Source organism: Cryptomeria japonica, chromosome 6 (genome assembly GCF_030272615.1).
Source record: "Cryptomeria japonica chromosome 6, Sugi_1.0, whole genome shotgun sequence".
Lineage (NCBI taxonomy): Eukaryota > Viridiplantae > Streptophyta > Pinopsida > Cupressales > Cupressaceae > Cryptomeria > Cryptomeria japonica.
In genome coordinates this window covers 52,317,620-52,340,724 of record NC_081410.1, presented here as the reverse complement: position 1 = coordinate 52,340,724, position 23,105 = coordinate 52,317,620, and the positions used below count along the sequence as shown (strand labels likewise).

Below are 23,105 nucleotides of genomic sequence, written 5' to 3'. Positions count from 1 at the left end.
AATTGCTATTCTACTATTCTGGCCTCTATTACTAACTATTAACTATTAGCTATTATTGACTAACTATTATCCTTTACAAATGAGGAGCCAGGGCTTATATAGCGCCCTCAACACAATTCAATGGCTTAGATCAATTTGAGATCAATGGCCAAGATTTTACAATGAAACCCTAATTAGGGTTTGTTACAACAAACTTAATTCTGACTGATGAAATAATTGCATTATTTGGACACATGTCTTTTATAGAATATTCGACCAATGGATAGTCGGGGTAGTACATCGAAGTTAGTGCCATCTTTGATGAGTCAGGTACATTGAATCTGGACATTCTGAAGTGGACCAACCCGACTAGAGGAGTGATGACTGGGATGCCACCTTGTCTTTACTTCAAATGTTGGACTGGAAGAGGTCGTCCTTGATGAGGCTGGGCTGGAGAAGGTCGTCCTTGATGATGCTGGGCTGGAGAAGGTGGTCCTTGTTGATGCCGGACTGGTGAAGGTCGCCTTTTAACTACAAGACAAACAAAAAGATAATTAAGGACACATAATAAATTCATTTCAACATAGCATTTCCTACCTTAAATCATCAACAAGAAGATATCAAAATGAAGCTTGTTTAAAATCCTTTCCAAGGACAGGCTCCATAAGAATTTCGCCCTGGACCCTTTGGAAGGGTCAGGGGCGAATTTTGCATTCCTGGCTCAAATTCTTCTCACCTTGTGATCATACTTGCTTAGATACATTCGCAAGGACGTCCTCATTCTCAACCAACACCAAGCTTGATGTAAATTTGGGGCAAAAATGGAAGTTTTAAGAATTTCGCTTTGGACCCTTTGGAAGGGTCAGGAGCGAAATTCCAATTTTAGCTCAATATTTGCATCTTTGGTGGATAAACATCTTTCCAAGGCATTCCAAATAGCTTCTCTCACCCTAGTCTAGGCCTAACTTAGCACAAAATTTGGAGAAAAGGATGGTTTTAGTGTTTTTCGCTTTGGACCCTTTGGAAGGGTCAGGAGCGATTTTCTCCTCTTGTAGCTCATTTTTGATCGTTCCAACTTCAATCCACCTCACAAAGCTAGGAAATATCTTTCTTCTTTCACCCAATCTAAGTTTGATTTCGTTTTGCAAGGCAGAATAGCAGATTTTAGGATTTTCGCCCTGGACCCTTTGGAAGGGTCAGGAGCGTATTTCCTCCTTTGGCCTAAAATCATCACTTTTGGAAACCAACATCAAGTCAAAGGTAGTCTCAAGGGCATTTCTTACCTTAGTCAAACCTTGTCTTAGCATAAATTTGAAAGGAATGGGTAGGTTTTAGGATTTTCGCTCTGGACCCTTTGGAAGGGTTAGGAGCAAAAATCTTGTTTTAGGGCTATCTTGCCATCCTTCCAACTTCAAATTACTTCCAAGGCATAGAACATCTTGTCTTTCTCCTTCCCATGGTATAAAAACCAAAATCTTGTCTTGAATTTGTAAGGAAAAAGGGGAATTTTAGAAATTTCGCTTTGGACCCTTTGGAAGGGTCAGGAGTGAATTTCCTATTTTGAGCTTGTTTTGGCTACTCCATTACCTCAATCCAATATTCAAAGGCAAGAACACATCAAAGTCCACCTAACCATGCCATAAACTCAAGAATTTGACCATCTCCAAGAAGAAAACATGAGTTTCCAAGAATTTCGCTCTGGACCCTTTGGAAGGGTCATGAGCGAAAATCTGGTTTTGAGCTAAAATCATCATTCTTTCAACTTGAAACTTCATTGCAAGGTAAAATCTCATCTCCCTTTGCCCTAGGAACAAGGTTTTAAGCCTGAGAAAGGTCAAAAGGTATACTTATAAGGAAAATCACCCTGGACCCTTTGGAAGGGTCAGGAGCGAAAATCCCTTCTTGGGCTAAATCCTTCATTTCTACTTTCCAAAACGACCCCAAGAGGCAAAAGCAAGTCATTTTCCTTCCATCCATGCCATAACAAATCAAAACTTGATTTCCTTTACTGCAAAATTAAGAGCTTTTAGAAATTTCGCTCAGGACCGTTTGGAAGGGTCAGGAGTGAAATTTTCATTTTTGTCCAAAATCCTTCATTTTCAATGCTTTCAAGCCTTTCAAAGGCAATAAGAATGCCCAAGCTTCCTTCCAAGGTACCCTGCAAATCAATGATTAGCCAAACTTAAGATGAAATGTGCTTTGGGAAAATTTTCGCTCTGGGCCCTTTGGAAGGGTCAGGAGCGAAAATCTCATTCCTGGCTAAATTACTCATTTTTCAAGCTTCAAACCACTTCACAAGGCAAAATTAGATCATCATCCACATTAGGAGCAAGGTTCTTAATCCATTCAAGTCAAGAAGCAAGGTTTATGATGAATTTCGCTCTGGACCCTTTGGAACGGTCAGGAGCGAAATTCCCCTTTAGGTCAAAATCTTGTCCTTCAAAATCAATCAAACTCCCTCTTAAGGCAAAAACATACCCATTCATCTCCCATCAAGCCAACGCCTAGCCAAAATAAGGAGGAAAACAAGAGTTATAAAGATTTTCGCTTTGGACCCTTTGGAAGGGTGAGGAGCGAAATTCCTAATCTTGGCCAAGATCCTGACTTCATTTTCACATTTCTTCATTCAAACAAGCGTTTTTACCTTCATTGAAGCCTAAAAAATGCATTAGTTCTAGGTTTTGGTCAAAGTAGAATGTCTTATGGAGAATTTCGCTCTGGACCCTTTGGAAGGGTCAGGAGTGAAATTTGACATTTTGGACTCTCCGTCAAGATCATTTTATGGAATATAACATTTGATATAAGGAAATGTCACTTATACTTTAAGTTATATTCCATATATACTTTCAGGATGTTTGAGAGTGGTTTCGGACCTCCAGGAGTTATATTGCAAAATCTAGTTTTTGGAGGATTCTTCAGTTTTCTAGACTTAGTCAAATTTCAAGATCAGGACATTCCAGACTTAGCCAAATTTCAAGATCAGGACATTCCAGACTTAGCCAAATTCCAGATCATTTTATGGAATATAACATTTAAGTATAAGTGATACTTTAAGTTATATTCCATATATACTTTTAGGATGTTTGAGATTGGTTTCGGACCTCCATGAGTTATATTGCAAAATCTAGTTTCTGGAGGATTCTTCAATTTTCCAGACTTAGTCAAATTTCAGGATCAGGACATTCCAGACTTAGCCAAATTTCAGGGCATTTGAAGATCAGGATGACATTCTAGACTTCATCACTCACCAACTCGACCTAGCTCGGACCTTCAAGAATGATACCCACTCACAAAGCAAGACACAATTAGCAACGAGAGCAAAACCAGGCCCTAAGGAAGACTCTCAAAGAAACCCTAATTTTGGGGCCCTGTGGACTCACCTTGGCTCAAGCAAAGCCTGTAATCCAACGATCCCTTCGACAACACTCATCCTGCAAAGGCTAACAGACAAAACCCTAAAAGACCTAGAAAACAAACCCCAGAAAGCAAAAAGCAAGGGTCCGCATTTGCAATGGGGCGATGTGTGAATACGTCACAACAGGAACCCAAGCCCGTGGGTGCCCAATAACGGGGCCCATAGGTTAAAAAGTGTTTTTTTAACTTTAAAACATTTTTTTAAATGTTTTTTTTTTCTAAAACCCTAATTCACCCTTAAAGGTGCCTTTTTTTGCTCTATACTCTCATTCTTCTCAATTTGTTTGCATCTTTCAAGTTTTTTTTCTCTCCAAGCAGGTTTTGAAGGTGTTTGCATTTTTCTTTGAAGGTGAAGGCTACAAAGGTGTGAGACACGCATAAAAGGTGTATGAATAGTTGGAGAAGGAAGATTTAGCCATCAAAGGTGAGTGAATCTTCATTTGTTTCAAGTTTTCAAGATTTTTTTCAAGTTTTTAATTTTTTTTTACACTTTGTATGTATAATATGGGGTTATCATGCCGATTTTTTTTTCAAAATTTTTCAATAATGTTGAGTTTTCCATTTTTTATTTTAGGTTCATTATTCATAAATCATACATAATGGCTTAGATTGGAAGTGCAAGTGCAAGCTCTAGTTCAGTTGCCCAAGCCTGTACTCAACAAAACCCTTTTAAAATTGATGCCGATTCACCACTTTGGCATTAGACAACAATGATAAAGCAAATGTCTGGTGGTGGGAGTTTTCTTTGGCGGTGTAACCATTGTGGCATAGAGTATACCAGCTCATACTATCAAGTGAAAGTTCACCTTTGCTTCATCTTTGGATGTGGAATAAATTTTTGTAAGGGGTCAGATTGGAAAGGGCTGCCAAAAGCTCTAGTTATGGAATATATTAGAGAACAAGATGAAGCCGATAGGAGAAACAACAAACCAAAGAGTGATCATCCTCTTGCCAAGGCAAGCTCAAAGAGGCCTCCTAGTAGTAGTGGCTCCACAAGACTGGCTGTCCCACATCCTTTCATGCCAATTGAACTAGAGAATGTTGTGGTTACACGAAAAAGAGGCCTATTGGATAGTGCCATCAAAAATGAAATGAGAGAGGTTGTAGATTAGAGCATTGCTTGTTGCATTTATGGCAATGGGCTTCCTTTCAACATTGTTAAATCACCTTATTTTCGGGACATGGTGCATACCCTCTGCAATACACCTCCTGATTATGTTTGCCCCGGGTATGAAAAGGTGCAAACCACCTTATTGGTACAGGAGAAAGATTTTGTAGAGATACAACTGAGATTCATGAAAGATATATGTCTAGAAATAGGTGTGTCCATTGTTTTTGATGGATGGAAAGTTTGTAAAAATAGGCCATTGATCAATATTATAGTGGTGTGCCCTAAAGGGGTGCTTTTTTTGAAAGCGGCGGATTGTGAGGGGCAAGTGAAAGATGTAAGTTTCATTGCCAATATCCTCATAGAATCCATTGATATGGTGGGGCCTCAAAATATTGTCCAAGGCATAAAGGATAATGCTAAAAATTGTAGGGCAGCCGGGTCTATAGTGGAGGCTACATATGATCACATATTTTGGACACCATGTGCAGCCCACTTAATTTAATCATGCAAAATATTGGCGCAAAAATTGATTGGGTGTAACAAGTTTACACAGAGAGTGAGGAGATTCAAATGTTTGTGACTAATCATCACGTCACAAGCCATATTTAGGACCTTCTCCAAGTTGGAGTTGTTGAAGGTAATTTAAATTTTTATTTTTTATTTTTTATAGTTGATGTATGACGTGTTTTTTTATGCCATGTTAGGTTGCCGAAACAAAATTTGCATCTCACACACTTGTCTTAAGACGATTTGTGAAGGTACGAGAGGCCTTGAGTGCTATGGTCATTAATACCTTGTGGAGTGTATGGAAGTAGTCAAACACATAAAGAGCCCAAAAAGTAAGAGCATTGATCCTTGATGATGATTGATGGGATTGTGTGGAGTGGAATATGTTTTGAGTTTCATTGAGCCCATGATGAGCATGCTTAGGTATGTTGATACTGATCGCACATGTTTGAGTTAAATTTATGATGGAATGGACCTCCAAGTCATAGAGGTTGCTCTTGATGTTGATATTGATCGCACATGTTTGAGAATTTCATGTGATGACCTCCAAGAGTGAACTTTATATGCAAAGAAATAGTGATTTTGAGTTAAAAGCGAACTTCACCTTCAAGCACCCAAGAGCGAACTTCACAAATTAAAGCAGGGGAGCGAACTTCAGGAATCAAAGGAGGGGAGCAAACTTCACCTTCAAGCATATAAGAGCAAACTTCATGTTCTAGCATACAAGAGCGAACTTCACCTTTAAGCCTATAGGAGCGAACTTCAAGAATTGGAGGAGGAGAGCGAACTTCATGAATTGAGAGAGGGGAGCGAACTTCATGAATTCAAGGAGGGGAGCGAACTTCATGTCCAAGCCAAGAGGAGCGAATTTGTCTCATTTGCCCAAAGTAACATGCAAAACTCCTAATAGATTATTTCCTTAAGCTGATATAGAACAATTTTGGATTTGAGATGATGAAGGGTAAGTTATAGGGTTACTTCATGTGCTCACCTTGTGGAGTGAACTTCATGTGTTCCACTCCCAGAGTGAAATTCTCCTATAGGCCTTCCCTTAGGTTAGTTGACATGATTTCATCAATGAATGGTTAAAAGCAAGTTCAAAGATCACCTCATGAGCAGCAAGGTGAGAGTGAACTTCAAGTGCCCCTTCCTTAGAGCGACCTCAACTTCAAGTGCTCCTTCAGGAAGGTGAATTCTCTCTAAATGCTCTTATTAAACCTGCAAACCACATGAAATCGCATAATTATACCAAACTAGGAGGTTCTATAGAAGGTATATACTATATATCATGTGTGTTTGATGCTTATTTGTTTCTTTTGCAGGAGATGAAGAAAGAAATCAAGGGGATCACATTGGAGGAGGATTGAAACAAGTCTCTCAAGGAAGATATCCTCAAGGGAACTTCATAGACAAGAACAAGAAGGTGATTACACAAGAAGCATTCACTTACACAAAGACATGATCCACAACACCAACAACATGAAAGGAGTCACAGAGAAGGAATTCCAAAGCAGAGAAGCAGTTGTGCCATCGAGAATTCGTTCCAAGGCAACATCAATACTTCAAAACTAAGAGGGAGACAAGATCTATACCTTGCACCTCCATGATTGAAGCCCTCAAGAGGATAGCTTTAGAAGAGTTAATCAAAGTTAGAAGATCATCGTCATCACCGCTGAAGCTGGATAATGTTGAGTATCAAGAAATATTGCTTCATGATGATCTATCAAGCCTACAAGTGCAAGTTAAAGGTGGAATCCTAGTCATCATCCCAGTCACCACTCGCCAATCAGAGAAGTTCCACATCAGCATGCCTAGATGCAATGTACTCGACACACCCGTGATGGCACAAACTTCGAGGCACCTACCCTTATTATCTATTGGTCATGACAAAGTGTGTAATTATCTCATTGGTTTGAATTGAGTTTGTTGTAACAAACCCTAATTAGGGTTTTCATTGTAAAATCTTGGTTGTTGATGGAGATTTGATCTTGACCGTTCATTGTAATGAGCTCTCAATATAAAGCTCAAGCTCCTCATTTTGTAAAGGTTAATAGTTAGTGAATAGAGTAGTGAATACACTGAATAGTGAATAGTGAATAGAGCTAAGATGATAGCTAGGTTAGAGTAGAAGTTAGATTAGGAGAAGGCAAAGATTGTGCCTAACCTTGTTGTAAAGAGCGATTGATTTCATTGAAGTTATGGTGAATTTGATTGTTACTTCAACAACTTACATGATCTTTACTTCTCAATTTACTTTCATATTGATTAGATTGAATGGAAGGATTTGTTGAATGCATTTGTGTGGAATCCGTTTCGTCCATACCACTAGCTTCTTACTGATTGTAAGTGTGCCTTGTGTGGTCAACTGGAATGATATAAGCCTAACTTCAAATTGTTATACATCCGGTGTTTATGCATCAACTTGGATGGTAATCAATGTTTGATAGTAATGATTGGAACATCTTTGAATTATCCCTTAGAAGATTGCTCTAAGCTCGTGTCAAATTGTTCAAGTTGATGGCGAGACTTCGCCCAGTAGGATTCCATCTAATCATTCATCCATCTTCTAACATTCTAGGTCTTAGAATAGACTCTCTCAACCCTTCATCTTTTGCCCTTTTTTCAACTTAAGCTAGTTTAGGATAAAAAGCTTCACCAGATTATAACATTAGATGATCGAATTCCAGCGATTCGAGCATTCGACAATTCAACGTAAGTCCCCTTGTGATACTAGCAATCACATCAACCAACTGTGCTTATCCACACATCAAGACCTGACATTTATAAACCTTGGAGTTGTCTCAAGTGATCCTTAAGCCAATCTTCAGCATTTGAGAAGCTTTGTTCAAGAGAGGATAAGATACTTTTGGGTATTTTATTCTGTGTTTGCATGTGCGTAAAAAACACATCAACAGAGTACATACTTCTTCATCCACTCGGTCAAGCGTAATTGTTTGGGTGCAAAAAAGTAGAAGATTTGGTCTACATACGCTCCAACCTTCATACATTGTCACATGAGCAACTTGAATATAATTTAGGTGCGACAAGGAATTGGGATCAAGCCCCTGAGTGCTGATTTAGATGCTATACTTGCACAACTTTTCCAAGTCTCTATTGATGTCTTGTAAATTTGTAACTTGAATTTTCATTATGTCATGACATTTTGAGACTTGAAGACATTTTGAGACTTGAAAGTTGAATATTTTCTTTTTTGCAAATTATGAATATGATATTACATTTATGATATTATGAATATTTATTGGCAATTATGGATTTATGATTTATAATTTATGTATTGGAAAGTTACACTATATGGATTGTATCATTGTAATAATGGGAGTGATAGTTTATATTTTATAATTTTAATGTTTGAACATTTATATATGTTGGAATTGTTTGCCGTTGCACCAAAAGCTCAAACTATCAACACCCGATACAAACACCAGATTTAAGCTGACCCACGGGAGGCGGTTAAGCCATGTCATGAGTCCCCAAGGAGGTTTTGACCACCAAGTCAACAATCTCCCCCTCAACATCTACTGAGCCTTTAGCACCCACTGAAGGGAGACTCGAACCCATGACCCAAGGCTCTAATACCAATTGTTGGAATCGTTTGCCGCCAAAAGTTCGAACTATCAATGCCCAATACAAATGCCAGATTTAACCTGACCACGAGAGGCAGTTAAGCCATGTCATGAGTCCCCATGGAGGTGCTGACCACCAAGTCAACAATATATATGTGTACGGACGTACCTGTACCCAAGGATTTTTTTCCGTACCTGAATCGGTAACTTAGCTTCTACTATGTTTTATGGCTTAGGCTCTAACCACTTCACATTTACTCCTTGGTTTGTATACCTTTCTTTCATGCTTAGTGTTTAGTTACTTTTCATAACCTAGGGTTTCTCTACCCTCATACTAATCCTCACATTCTGGTTGCACTCTTCTAGTCCCCTTGACCTACTTTTGTCATTCATGGACTTTAGTATAATTTGTTTGTTTCTTTCTTAGGAAGTTCAAAATGAAAATACAAGTGGGGTTTCTAGTGGTTTTGCCAAAATTGGGTGCTCTTTTTCAATTGGTATCAAATCTGCTGACAAAATATAAATGATGGTGGTCTCTTTTTTAGTCACTATTGAAAAAATCAATTCCCTTGAAGAAGACATTAACTCTTTCAAGGGCTTGATAAGGGGTATAATGGAGACCAAGAATGATCAAGGAAAAGAGATGATGGAATTAAGGCTCTGCTAGGAAAAGTAAGGTTAAAATAAAGTAATGTTAAAATTCAAACTCTTTAACCCAGCATGTGAGGATTGGAGTGTGAGAAAGCAAAATGGCTGGGGCTTTTGTTCTTGAAGGAAGAATTTGGTGCCCTGAAGGTTTGGGCTTGTCAGTCCAAACAATGAGGATTGGCAGGCTAATTTTGGCAACTGCGTGGCTCTTGCAGTAAAAAGACATCTCTATGAAGGTTGAGAACTTGGGTGGTAACACATAGAACCCTGATAGTGGTGCCCTTGTTATCAGACCGTGGTGAGACAGTTGTATCAATTTTTGAAATGATATATTTGCATCTGTTTTCTGACTGAGGTGGCTGAAAGGACCCTAGTGGAGCAACTTACAATCTATTTATGCAGCATTTTGGTCTTTAGTTTTCATAGTAAGAGTGCTAATTGCTGTGATAGGTTTTTTAAGAAACAGTTAATTAGATTTGTAGCTAGACAGAATCTTACTGTCTTCACTTACGTTTTTTTTATCTCCATACTGCTAGTATGGAGTATTTTTTCTGTTTCGTGGCCCTGATGTGTGTATTTTTACAGCCTTTGTGGATGTCAACTGTCAGAAGATGACTCTTGTGACCTGTGTCTGGAAATTGTCCAAATCCAGGCATCATGTGATTACTCTGTAATACCCCCTTTTCGATTTTAACATAGATTTTACTGTTTTTATTATTAGAAAAAAATTCAGAATGCTCTTGTATAGGGGTGTTTCGAATCTTGTGCAGAGTAAAAAGTACACATGCAATAGATTGAAAGAGGATAGAAGAATGTTTTTTTAAGCTAGCTAGTTGAATATTCTTTGCTTAATCTGTACAGATTGACTTCTTGACTTTTTATGTATGCTGTCTACATAGAAATTCACTTTCACTTTGCTTTTGCAGAGGAAATGGTGGCAGGCCTCTCAAAGGTATCTTGGCAGCGAGTTGATGTCAGTTTTCAAACAAGCAAACAGAGATTTGATGCTCATAGTACCATTCAGGTAAGAACACGCTGTTTCATTTTTCAAAACATGCGTGCTTTGGTAGTCAGTGACATGGAATAAATGAAATAATTTGTTTCCCCTCTCCGCTTGTCCTGCAGAATAATTTGACATTTCTATGATAGTGAAGGGATTCACATGTAATGTAAATCAGTAACTTTGGAACTATGGATTATAGGTTTTCATTTGATTTTTAATAACAAGTTCAATGAAGGTCCAATCTGATTCTTAAGGGCAAACAACTGATGTTTTGTTAAGATCTGAAATCTCATTCTGCATGTAAATTATACTTTCTGCATTGTGATCACTTTTAGAATTGTAAAATATCCCATGAAACAAGAACAAGTATTGTAAATGCACTAGTGATAAAGTGCCAAATGTTGGAATTGATTTTGAGGGTTCTTGCATCAAGTAATAAGAGTCGCACACTAGATTCAAACAGCTAGGATCACCTACAAATCCAAAAATGACCTTTCGCAAAAGAGTATCAAGAAATGAATGCTAGATTATACAATAAATACAAGATACAATGATCTCTACATAAAATACAAGAGAAACCATACTTATATAAGAAAGGTGACCGATAGGACAATATAGGATTATGACAAGTGTCACAATCATATGACATGACACAAAGAATAAATGACCTAAAAATGCCATAAGTGAACTTAGATAACAAAGTGTGAATAGTACCTAGATGGGAGCTAGTTAGTTAATATATGTTGTTTCACACAAATAACCCACCTTAAAATGGAGGTACTCACAAATGCAAACATGTAAAGATGGGTCTTATCAACAAAGCTTTGTTAGGTACCCATGTACAAAAGATCTCTCACAAACAGAGCAAAGGAGAAAAATCTGTAGGAAAAAGCCCCTTTCCAATGAAGAGAAAACATACTAACAAACATGTACATGTACAAGTGATGGAAGGAGGACTCAACATGACCCCCAAGGATGACATCCATCACAAATATAGAATCAATAAATCCCCCATAGGAGAGAAAAAGAGACTATATATCCCACGACAAAGAAGTCGTTCTTGTGCCAATGGTGAATGCTTGAAGAGAAATGTTGAAAAAACTGCTCAAAATTGGCAAACGTCATTTCTCCCCTTTGGAAGGAACAAATCCAATGGTTTATGCAAAATAAATACCCGCTCAAAGAAGAGAGATGAGAGAAGAAGTCTCATGATGTGTGCCTTTGAGAACTGCTCAAGTGTCCAAATGTTGGAATTGAAGGATGACACAATACAATGAGGTGAAATCAATCCAAACACCTGTGACGATGCATGAAGACTAATTTCCAAAGACAAAGATGATGTGATCATAGGTGTGTTGTAGTTGTCATCAAAGAGGGAATTGTCTGTCAAATCTTTAAGAGGGGACTTACAAAACAAATCTGCAAGACTTGTCAAAAAGTCATCCCACAAAGTTGAATCTAAAAGACAAGAAACATCATGTTGAACTGAAGTATTGGAAGTCATAGCAGCACTAAATTTTGAAGCAGCAAGAGGTGGAGGAGATAGAAGATCAACACAAGTGACCAAACTCTTCCTCAGAAATACGATTTACACTAGATGCATGAGTGTGAGTGTTAGTCAAAGGAATTGCAATGTCATCAGGGGGAAAATGTGAAAAGATGTTCAAGCGAGATGCGTTATCAACCATTCCAACAACAATGATCTCTTTACTCTCCAAATCTCTAATAAACATTGACTCAGGTGTGAATTTAACATTCTTCCCTGCTTCACTATGTGCAATCTGATAGATGGAAAGGAGGTTGTTGACAAGGATGGAATACAAAGTACAACATTGAAAGTGACTTCTCCCATAAACACACATATATGTTTTGTTCCCCATTAGGATGTGTGGTAAAGTACAAGGCTTAGATGAAGAGAACATACCCTGTGATGAAGCCATACGATGTGAATATTCTAAATCAAGAAACTATCTCCTTGACTTCATCTTTTCTATCCATTCACTAATGTAGTTATCCCTGACTGAATGGATGGCGAGGGTGCAGAAGAAGGTGAACCAAATGACTTGCTTAAGGCAATTTGATATTGTGTTTTTTTTTGAAGAAGGTGCTTCTTTTTTTTGTAAGAATTATGTTTATCGTGCCTAGTTCTCTTACAATAAATACATGTGGGTTTTTCCTTCGTAGTTGCATCCTCTTTAGAAGAGATGGTAGGCTAATTAGATTTTTTTTTATATTTTGGTTTCTTCTTCCCTTTGGGTGATTGGGCTACCCATGCTTGACTCTTAGAAGTGCATCTAACTAGATTTGCTTAGATTGCTCTCTAGTTAAACTGTCACATAATGTCTCTATAGAAGACGTAGTAAATGCATCATCTAGGGCATCCATGGGGGAATAAGAGATAGAAGAAAATGCTATATATGGTCCATTAACCTAGACAAAATCAAGAATGTGGATTCCTTATTAGATGTATCTTTCTTGCAGTATCTTTCTCATAACTAGCCAATTATGAGCCAAATGATCTTTAATGTAAGGAAATGCAAGAGAAAGAGAGTCAATTCTGCCTCTATTTGCAAAACACAAAATTCATTAATTGTGCCAAAGAGATCTTTGAGTTTATCCCATACCTGCCTAGGTGTTGTACAATCCTTAATATAGAACAAGAAGCAATCAAAAACATGTAAAGAAATCAAATCCATAGCCTCATCAAGTTTGTTCCTATAAGCAAATCTCTCATACTCTCAATTGAAATCATGTTGATCACCCAAATGTCAGCCACAAACCCTTAGGTAACAATAAACGTTGTATACTTATTTTCCATGTATGATAATTATGAGTGAAGAGCTCAAACAAATCAAAATCAATTATTAGAGCAACAAACACCAATAGAACACAATAGACAAAGTACAACAATAATATGCCAATCTCTCAGTTGTAAATCAATACTAAAATTGAAGCCTCCAAAGCACAAATCAACCACCAATATCAAGTTTTTTCCCAATAAATGAGCCAAAGTAATGAAAATCACATTTGATTGAAATTCTAATATTTAAGACAAAATCTGGAAAAATGACATGGATGGATGTGTAGTGCTCGAAAATACTTTACTGACACCTAGAAGAACTCCAAAATCGGATATAGTGGATGCAAGATATGGTTTGTCAAAAAATATGAGCAAAATTTGGGCTTCAAATTAAAATAGTAGGCACTTGAAATCTGGAAAATACTTATATCACTGCAGAGTGCTTAAAATTAGCTTTTTGATGCCTACAAGAATGCAAAAAATTGAGTACTTTTGTGAAAATATATGCCTGTTGGAAAAAATATCTTCCTTAAGCTTATGAAAATGGGCCACCTTGCACTAAAGGGGTGGTGGGATGGTGTTGCTAGTGGGTTGAGTAGTGGGAGGGTGGCAAAGTCTAGCGATGTAGCTGGGATAGAGCAAGGCTAGGTGTACATTGTGCTTGACAATTGGTGTCTAGGCAGTGGTGGTGTCCACTGTGTTGCTTGTAGGCATTAAGCCTAGTGTGGATGGGTGTGTCTAGGTGCAGTGGCCTCAAAATGATTGGCTGCTCAAAAAACAGCTATGAAGGAAAAAACAAGTTTTTAAAATAAAAAACTATGGAAGTCATACTCAACATGTCAATAGTGATGCGGAGATGATGTCAAATATGGAGATTTGCAGAACACTAATGCAATTTTCTAGGTAGGTCTATGTCAGATCCGTACAGTATGGATTTTATACATGTCGTACGTAATTTTTTTGAACAAAATTTGTAACCCTACCAAAAATGATAGATCAAGGGCATACACCAAGAGTGAATGTTATATATAAAGAAGATTATTTCAGAGGTATATAAAGAGCTCATAAGCAGATTGCGTAGAGGAGTCTGTGATTTCTTTGTAGCAGATTTTTTACCAGACTTGTAACAATTTTAAAATTGGTATAAAGAACTCCATTGTGGAGAGAACCTTGTGGTCATTTCACAGAACATTTGAAGAAGCAAATTGTGAGGAATAGGATCATCCATTATCCGTTAAAAGGTGGAAATTTGAATGAGGGGTTGATGCCTTTAATAGAATGAGGGGTTGGTGCCTCTAGTGGGAAAGTGTCTCATAAACAAAATGAGGGTTTGGTGCCTCTAGTGGGTTGATACCTACGAATTTGTAAAAGAAGTTTTCTATATTTAAAGAAGCTATTTTACCGTGTTGTCTTCTCCCATAAGGGTTTCCCCGTATATATCTCATGTTCAATTTGTGATGCATAATATTAGATTCATGTGAATGTTAATATGCAATGAATATGTTTTGAGATAAAGTTATATGTTTATAATATTAAGTTGAAAAAAGTAAAAGTTGTTATATTGATTCACCCTCTGCTCCCCCCCACCTCAGTATAACTGTGTAATCAACAGATGGAGCCTTCTTTTTACCCCTCTCAAGATGGTGATTATGAAGCCCTCCAATTTATTTCATCCAAATGTTGAGATGGTGAATTTATTTATTCATTTGGACCACTTTATCGTGAAACTTTTCAGTTAACAATGTGGCCTTAGTTTTGTCTAAAATATTTTCAACAAATAGTTTTTCACTCTTAACAAAAGAAAGGATAGTATTTCTTCTTAATTGACCATTTAAAATCCTCCTATTTAAGAATAGGTAATAATATCTTTATGGCCAAAGATTTGAGTATAGTTTTTAAATCAAGTGAGTGCATGACTCGCCAATCTCAAAATAGCAAAACAAATTGTTTGCTTCACTAAAATTATACAAATTGAAATCTATGGAGAGTTGAGACAACAAATGGTTATGTTTGTCAGCATTTATCTCTAGCTCCATGTATGGCAAGTTTTCATCCTTGGCTTACACTCTAAATGGTGCAAATGGAGGTGCGTTGGCTGGTTTTTGTCAGCTCTTCATTTGCTTTAGGAGTGATGATGGACACTTCATTTTCCCATAAAAACCTCCACAATTTCCACGTGCTTCCCAATAGATCAATGCAAGATTTGCCACATTTCCTTCTAACTTAAATAGTCTATCCTCACCTTAAGGCATGCATTCTTATTCATTGGTCATGCGTCTTACTGCACTATTCAACTTCCTCCTGGGCATCTGTTCTGCAATTTATCTCTTGCACAATCTGCACTGGTGTACCAATGGTCACTTCACAAGAAATGCCACATAATGAAGAACACAGTCTTTTAATCTGATACAATCTTGGTCAGTAATTAGTATAAATATTCCATGACTGATTCACCAACATGAATCTTTACTCATTTAATGACTCCTGTTTTGGCATGTGAAAACTTTTTTCTTAAGCAAATGTAAGGGGGACAAAGAATTGAATACCGCATTGGCTTTGTTCAGTTCCATCTCTTTTTTATATGCTCTATTTTTCTAATGTTCTTTCAATTCTTTTTTTTATTTCATGCTCATGAATTACAATAAGAGTAAGGCCTAGCCTTCTCAAGCCATTTCCTTTGAAGCTTACAAGCTGACTTGCCTTCTCAAGACTTACAAGGACAGTTATCAACATCTCAAATACTAGTAAGTGTAGAAGTTGATGATCAACCACAGGAGCCAAGAATCATCTGTAAGCAAAACACCTGTCACACAAAAGAGATCAAGCAAAGATAATATGCTCTATAACAACTAGAGAATTTTGTATTTTGTCACCTCATGTTTTTTGGCCTATTTTTGGTTGCACCCCTAAATTTGGAGGCCTGCCCTAAATTTAGCGACCTTTGTTTTTGTTTGGAGATTTGGAGCATATTCTAATGAGCGAAAGAATATTCGTCAAATCCGACTTGAGTAGGTCAAACACGTCATCAGCCAACTTAGCATTTTGCTGACGTCATGTTGACATCATTCATACAATCTGACACGTCATCATTTAAGCCTCCTTAAGCCCTAATTTTTTGGTCACTTCACAAGAAACACCACATAATGAAGAACACAGTCTTTTAATCTGATACCATCCTGGTCAGTAATTAGTATAGATATTCCATGAGTGATTCACCAACATGAATCTTTACTCATTTAATGACTCTTGTTTTGGCATGCGAAAACTTTTTTCTTAAGCAAATGTAAGGGGGACAAAGAATTGAATACCGCACTGGCTTTGTTCAGTTCCATCTCTTTTTTACTCTATTTTTCTAGTGTTCTTTCAATTCTTCTTTTTTATTTCATGCTCGTGAATTACAATCAGAGTAAGGCCTAGCCTTCTCAAGTCACCATGTACTTTGAAGCTTACAAGCTGACTTGCCTTCTCAAGACTTACAAGGACAGTTATCAACATCTCAAATGCTAATGTGTAGAAGTTGATGATCAACCATAGGAGCCAAGAATCATCTGTAAGCAAAACATTGTCATGCAAAAGAGATCATGCAAAGATAATATGCTCTATAACAATCGGAGAATTTTATATTTTGTCACCTCATGTTTTGTGGTCTATTTTTGGTTGCACCTCTGAATTTGGAGCCCTCCCCTAAATTTAGCGACCTCTATTTTTGGTTGGAGATTTGGAGCATATTCTAAAGAGCCAAAGAATATTCGTCAAACCCCTCATCAATAGGTCAAATGCCATGTCATCAGCCAACTCAGCATTTTGTTGACATCATGTTGACACCATCTATATGGTTTGCCACGTCATCATTCAAGGCTCCTCAAGCCCTAATTTTTTTATTTTGACCTAGTCTTGATTTTTTTGGCCATAACTTCGTCATATGAAGTCAAAATTGGGGAAATGAGATATTGTTGGAAAGCTGGTTCAGAGGGCTATTCAATTTTGTAGGTGGTTTGATCAAATTTTGCACCAATTTTTCGTACCAGGCCTCCAAAGTCAGCCTTTAGTTTTGCACTTCCAGGGTCATATCTTGCACATCCGGACTCTGTTTTCAACTTTCATACATTGTCGAAAAGCTCTCAAAGTCCCCTATTAAGATTTTAGGTTCTTTTCTGCACATCTTTCATCAGGTACTCAAATATCTCAATCTTGTCCTTTTTGGGTTCTTTCTTAAAAAACATGCAAATCAGTTGTTTTTATTAACAATTCGAGTGGAATTTTCGGCATTGAGAGGATATATACTACTATATCAGTCCATTTTTGTACCTTCTTTTAATTTTTCATGGATCCAAATCATATTGCTCCCCTTACTCCATTCAACTATCATGGTTGGAAAAAACAAATGGAGATTCACTTGAAACACTAGGGGTTATACAGAGTGACCATACAGGTGCTATTGAGAAGAGAAAATGGTTTAATAGGTGTGATGAGGCTTTTGGAACATTATGCATGACTATCTCTCCAGATCTTCTCTTTCATGTTGAGTCTTGCACAACACCCAATGAGATCTAGACTACATTGGAATCTTTGTTTGGAAAGCAAGATGCATTGAGGGGTTTCAGCTGGAGAATGAGCTTATTGGCTTGAATCCTAATGATTTTGATAGCATCTAAGACTTCTTCACCAAACTCAAGTCTCTCAGATTACAGTTGAAGCAGTGGAAAATTAAGAAGGAGGACACTCAGTTGATTGTCTCTATCCTTGCCAAGCTTGGTCTTGATTATTTAGTTTTTGTTTCTACATTTTATGCCTACTAGAGATGCTCTTGGTACTCGTTACACCATGCCTTCACTTGATGAGTTTGCTTCTCAACTCACACGAGATCAAACCAAATTGGTTTAGATGGGGAGATTGAAGTCTTCCAAATCACAAACTCTTGTTGCTTCCTAGAGTTCTACAGATTAGATTGCTTCACTTTGCAAAGGCAAGAAACAAAAACACAAGGATTACAAGTCACATGAGTAGCCCAAGGACACACAATCACATGATTCTGTGGATTCTTCTGCCTCTTCCAAGAGGTCATCATCAAAGAAGGATACGATGAAGTGTGCATATTGTACTAAGCTAGGACATGATGAGCATTGGTGTTATGCAAAGAAGATTACAAAAGCACAATATTCAACCACCTTCGTCTAGTACATCTTCTTCTACCTTTTCAAGATTTGGACTTTCTAGGTCTTATTCTATGGCACGTGGTGAAGACAAGATGAAGGGCCATGCTCTATTTGCATCGACACATTCTTAGTCCTCTAGGTGGCTTCTTGATTTAGGAGCTTCACATCATATGGTATCATTAGAGGGTATGTTCTCTTCTTTTGAGCATCATGCATTTCCACAGATTTTGATAGGTAATAACACTTACATGAATGCTAATGAGAGTGGTTCTATTGAGGTTAATGGTGGCACATTCAATAATGTTCTTTGTGTCTGTGCATTATCTTCCAACCTTCTTTCCGTCTACCAGATTACTCACAGTGGGATAGGCAAGACAATTGAGTTCACCTTTGATTCAATGCTCATCAGAGATTTGCATAGTAGAGAGCTTGTTGTAGTTGGTAGTGTTGATAATGCAATATGATTGTATGAGTTCTCTCATTTTGCTCCCATTGAGCATGCATCTAGTCCTATCTCTCATGCATTGAGAGTGGATAAGAAATTTGAGGAGAGGTTTGGTCATTTGAACCTATATGTGCTTCAGTCATCCCAGGTGGTTCCCGTGATTTGTATTGATTCTCCTCCACCACCTACTTCTTTAGTGAACAGTTCAGTTCAGTTCAATAGGTTGATTGTTCCCTTCCAGATTTAGCAAAGTGGGATGAGTACTTGCCAGATATTGTAGCATTGTTTGTTACATCACACACTCTAGAGATTGGGGACATGATTGAGGATATTCCATTCTTCTTTGATGGCAGTTTGAGCATTCACGTCATCCCATCTTCAATGCCTTTACAGATTGTTTATCAAGCACCTTCATAGTTGTTTGGATTTGCTTAAGTTGATTTGGCATGTTGTGGTTCAGATAGTTGGACAGTTGAGCGATCTTCCATGACACACATCCAGAGACTATTCCTTCCATCTCCTTTCATGGAGTTGTTTCAGCCTTGACCACTTGACTTGTTTCTTCCTAAGGGGAGGAACGTGGTTTTCCGCTCTTGGTTCTCTAGCAGTATAGATGATTGAGCCTACATCTTCGACATTGTAGCTTCTTCATTATGGGGGGATACATCGTCTCTTCTTCTCTCTTTTATGGGGGGGGGGATATGTATTGTACTTTTGTGACCGATTCGGTACTTAGGGGGACATCTTGAGTCCATCTTAGTCACATGTAGTACCTTTTTCTTTTTCATTGCATCTCTCATTTTTTCCCATGTGGTTTTTCTCCTTTTCTCTATTTAGAGAGACCTCATTGGTGTGAGTTGCATTGCTTTGCATTGGTTTGTACATGAGTACCTAATCAGGCCTAGTTGTCGGGACTCAAAAATGTAATCAGGCCTAGTTGTCGGGACTCATTCATGTATGCATTTTGCATTCATCATTAGCTCTTTAGCTTATCTCTAAGTTAATCTTAAGGGGGGTTGTTGGAGTAGTTAGGATAATTATCTAATTATTTATTAATTAGGTCCTTTATTACTTTTTCACTTAAGCTAAACTTAGGTGCATTTTTATCATCTAGAGTTTGCTTTTCTAGAATTAGTTCTAGTTGTAGTTGAGCTTAATTTAACTCCTACTTTTCATTGTTTTAGTTCTCCTAATTTTAGCATTAGGTTTTGCACCTAGGGTTTCATTCATCCTTTGTAAGGATTCATTCATTCATTGTAATTGTATCTTCAATCTTTCTTTGTGCATAATACATAATTATCTGGTTGTTATACAATGTACAATCTTTGTTTGATCTCTTTTGTGTGATAGGTGTTTTGCTTGCAGATGATACTTGGCTCATGTGGTTGATCATCAACTTCTACAATAAGCAACTTTGTAACTTGCTCTTCACACACATCTAACTTGCATTCGACTTTTTAATAGCACTAGAAATCAGTCAAAGGATGGATTATAAAATCCCCAAGGGTTATATTTATACATGAACTAAGAAAGGCATACTATGGAGAAGCCTAAATGTGTTTAAAACGTAGGAGGATAGGAATTCAAACAGTCAAGTGCCTTGAACTCCCCATGGATTCTGCTATTTTATCTTGTTTTGGACAGTTTCAATCACAGTTGAACACATCCATGCACTGTTCATCACTGGTTGAACACACCATACTATTTCGATTGCCTTGAACCTATTTTAGGCTAACCGTCCAAATGCTGCTTCCAGTCGTGTGTGTCTATATTATTCCTGAACAATTTGCTTCTGCATTTTGATTTGTCTTACAACAAACTTTGTTGGTGCTGAACTTTGTTACTTACTGGAGTACTTAGGAGTCTTTCAAGTTATATGCTTACTCAAGATGATATTAGTGACTTGATCTTTTCTGCATACTTATAATATATATGATCCAATTTAGGTTTAAGGTTAACTCTAATGTTGTACGTCGAACATAATTTGCAGGTGAAATCATATTCGAGTCATTCAGATGGTGCTGATGTGATATTTCACATGATTGATAATTTTCATATATAAAAGGGAGTAGACCTATTTATTGAAAGACGATATCCGAAATTAAGTCTGTAATTTAGAACACATTTTTTAAAACTACTAATCAGTAAAGCATCTTTTGATTTTCTCCCGATACATTTGGCTAGTTACAAATATTATAATGTATGCAATGATTTGGGTGATGCCTATACGTGCCCTCTTTTATATGCATGTCAAGAAATGACGTAGAGGGGACATTGTCTAATTCCTGTAAAAACAATACCACCTTTGTAACTGTAATAATTTATTCATTTTTGATCATGATGGATATGCCTTTGTAATTTCGATAATTTATGTTTTTTCCAATCTCACCATGTGAATTTCTACTTGTTTGCCCAATGATAGTTTTTGGTTGATTTATTTCATGAAGTAATAAAAGGACAAATGTAAGGGAGGATTGCAGACATCTAATCTCTATTTCTCTCTCTCTAGCAAAGGCTGTAATTAACTTTGTTGTTCTATGATTTTTATCATTCTAATTGAAGCGGTTATCTACCTATTTAAAGTAAAACATCATTCAATCAATGGAAGGTCAATATTGTTGAAATTATAGCTAAGTTTGGATTACATGTAATTATAGCTTGCTATGAATATTGGGCAAGACCTATAAAATGTAACTTGTGGATAGGGTAAGACCTATTGAATGTAACTTGTAATTAAGCAAGACTTATATGTAACTTGCAATTGTATTGGACAAGACCTATATGAATGTAACTTGTAATCTATAGGTTTGATCCTATTCTTGGCGCCAAAACAATAAAGCCGACCTAGGTAAATTTGGAGGCTATGTCACATATATATACAAAACATCATTCATGCTTATTACACATTCATTTTTTCACACAGTGATCTCCTTCAGCGACAATCAGAGAATACATTCATTCAACAGTAATCAGCGAATCCATGCAGTCATCAGCGAATCATCTTCTATGCTCGGCGAACTACTTTCTGGAAACAACGAACTTCACCTTGAGGATAGCAAACCTTATTCAGAGGACAACAAACTAGATAAAAATGGCAGCGAACCTTTTTGAGGCAATGAACTGATCTACAAATGGTGTCTTGAATCAGCATTCAAGTGTATTGCAGATAAGTCATTTCATTACTGTGTATGCCCTAGTTTGAGTACTCCATACTATTGTTCACATTCTGCAGTTCTGATTGCTTCAAGTGTTGAAGCAGATTTGTTAAAGACTCATACTGATTTGTCATAATAATATTTGAGATTATAGCTTGGTTTTTCACCTCCACGTGGGAGGTTTTCCCAGGCTATTTTGGTGTTCTTTATGTGCATTGATTTTTTGGTTTTCTAATTTTGCTATCTATATATTACAGTGTGATCCTAAAACTAACATCGTATCAGAGTAGGTTCTTTCTATAAAGCCTAACAACTTAAAGGTAGATCTTGTATTACTTCTTTTGGAGGACTAGGGCTAGCATGAATCACAACGAATCTGGACAATATACTTGCTTGTCGAATTGAGGGCATCGATGGGGCTATAACATGAATATAAAGGGTTCAATCTTTGTATACAGTTGTTCTTACTCCTCTACCCTCATTTGCTTACCTCTGTTAAGAAAGGTTTGGAGACTTGTATCTGCCTGCCTTGTCGTTATTGGTATTAATTATTTCCTACAACCCTAGTTTGGGATCTGAAAGATCCTTGATGGATCTTTTAAGCTGTCAGGCTGTAATTTTCTAATTATTTGTTTTAAAATAAATTCTTCCTGTTTATTAAATGATCTTTCAGAGAGAGATAGAAGTTGCGGAAAGGTTGTGTCTTTTGTTTTTGTTTGTATTTTTCCAGATATAGGTAAACAATGAATAACAGCAGCAACAAATATGAAATAGGCTAGAAAATAATGTGCAATAATATAATATTCAACCAACCCAGAATAGCTATAAATCGTACCAGGCAAGATACATAAACGATATGCCACCAAAGTATCTACCAACCAAAATAATGTTGCTGGCTGCAAGAAAGACCATCCACGCACAAAAAAAGAGATGGCTGATGAATACCAATCAACAACCCACATGCCAGCTGGAAGGCTGCCGTACGACTGTTGCAGTCACGTCTAGGCAGCCAAGGAACTCCCACATGCCAAGCAATATACCCAACGTCCAAAGCCAAAGCTCTTCCAATGGTGAACTTGCACTCCAATCAAAGTCTGAAACCAAATGAAGCTGCCGAAACCTTCTATTGGGGTTTGCGTCCCAATATCTAAGCCCTAGGGTTTGCGTCCCAGTTCTCCAGAAATCGCTTCTCAGAGTAAATTGACAAATGCCAAGTTTGAAGATGTAAAAAGATAATAAAAAATGAGCCAACATCTCCTTTTATCTCCCTCTCAAAGCTACTCGAACCCTAAAGGGAGAATAT

General features: G+C 37.3%; 1 protein-coding gene across 8 annotated transcripts in view; it reads left to right on the top strand.

The window, feature by feature from the left end:
* Positions 1–21,871, top strand: part of LOC131064229 (lipid droplet phospholipase 1) — an 87,886-nt gene extending 66,015 nt beyond the window's left edge. Inside the window, exons 9-11 of one of the 8 annotated variants that reach the window (XR_009111226.2) lie at positions 9,829–9,913; positions 10,170–10,267; positions 21,571–21,866. Coding sequence is in view for 6 of the 8 variants with exons in the window: in XM_057998318.2 (XP_057854301.1) it covers positions 9,829–9,902; positions 10,170–10,267; positions 21,571–21,616 (218 nt within the window). In the remaining 2 variants the exon portion in view is untranslated. Of the gene's footprint in view, positions 1–3,742; positions 3,818–9,828; positions 9,914–10,169; positions 10,268–20,637; positions 20,986–21,570 lie in introns of those variants that run through there. The other 7 variants (XR_009111225.2, XM_057998318.2, XM_057998314.2 and 4 more) reach the window with 7 other exon arrangements.
* Positions 21,872–23,105: the final 1,234 nt, after the last annotated feature.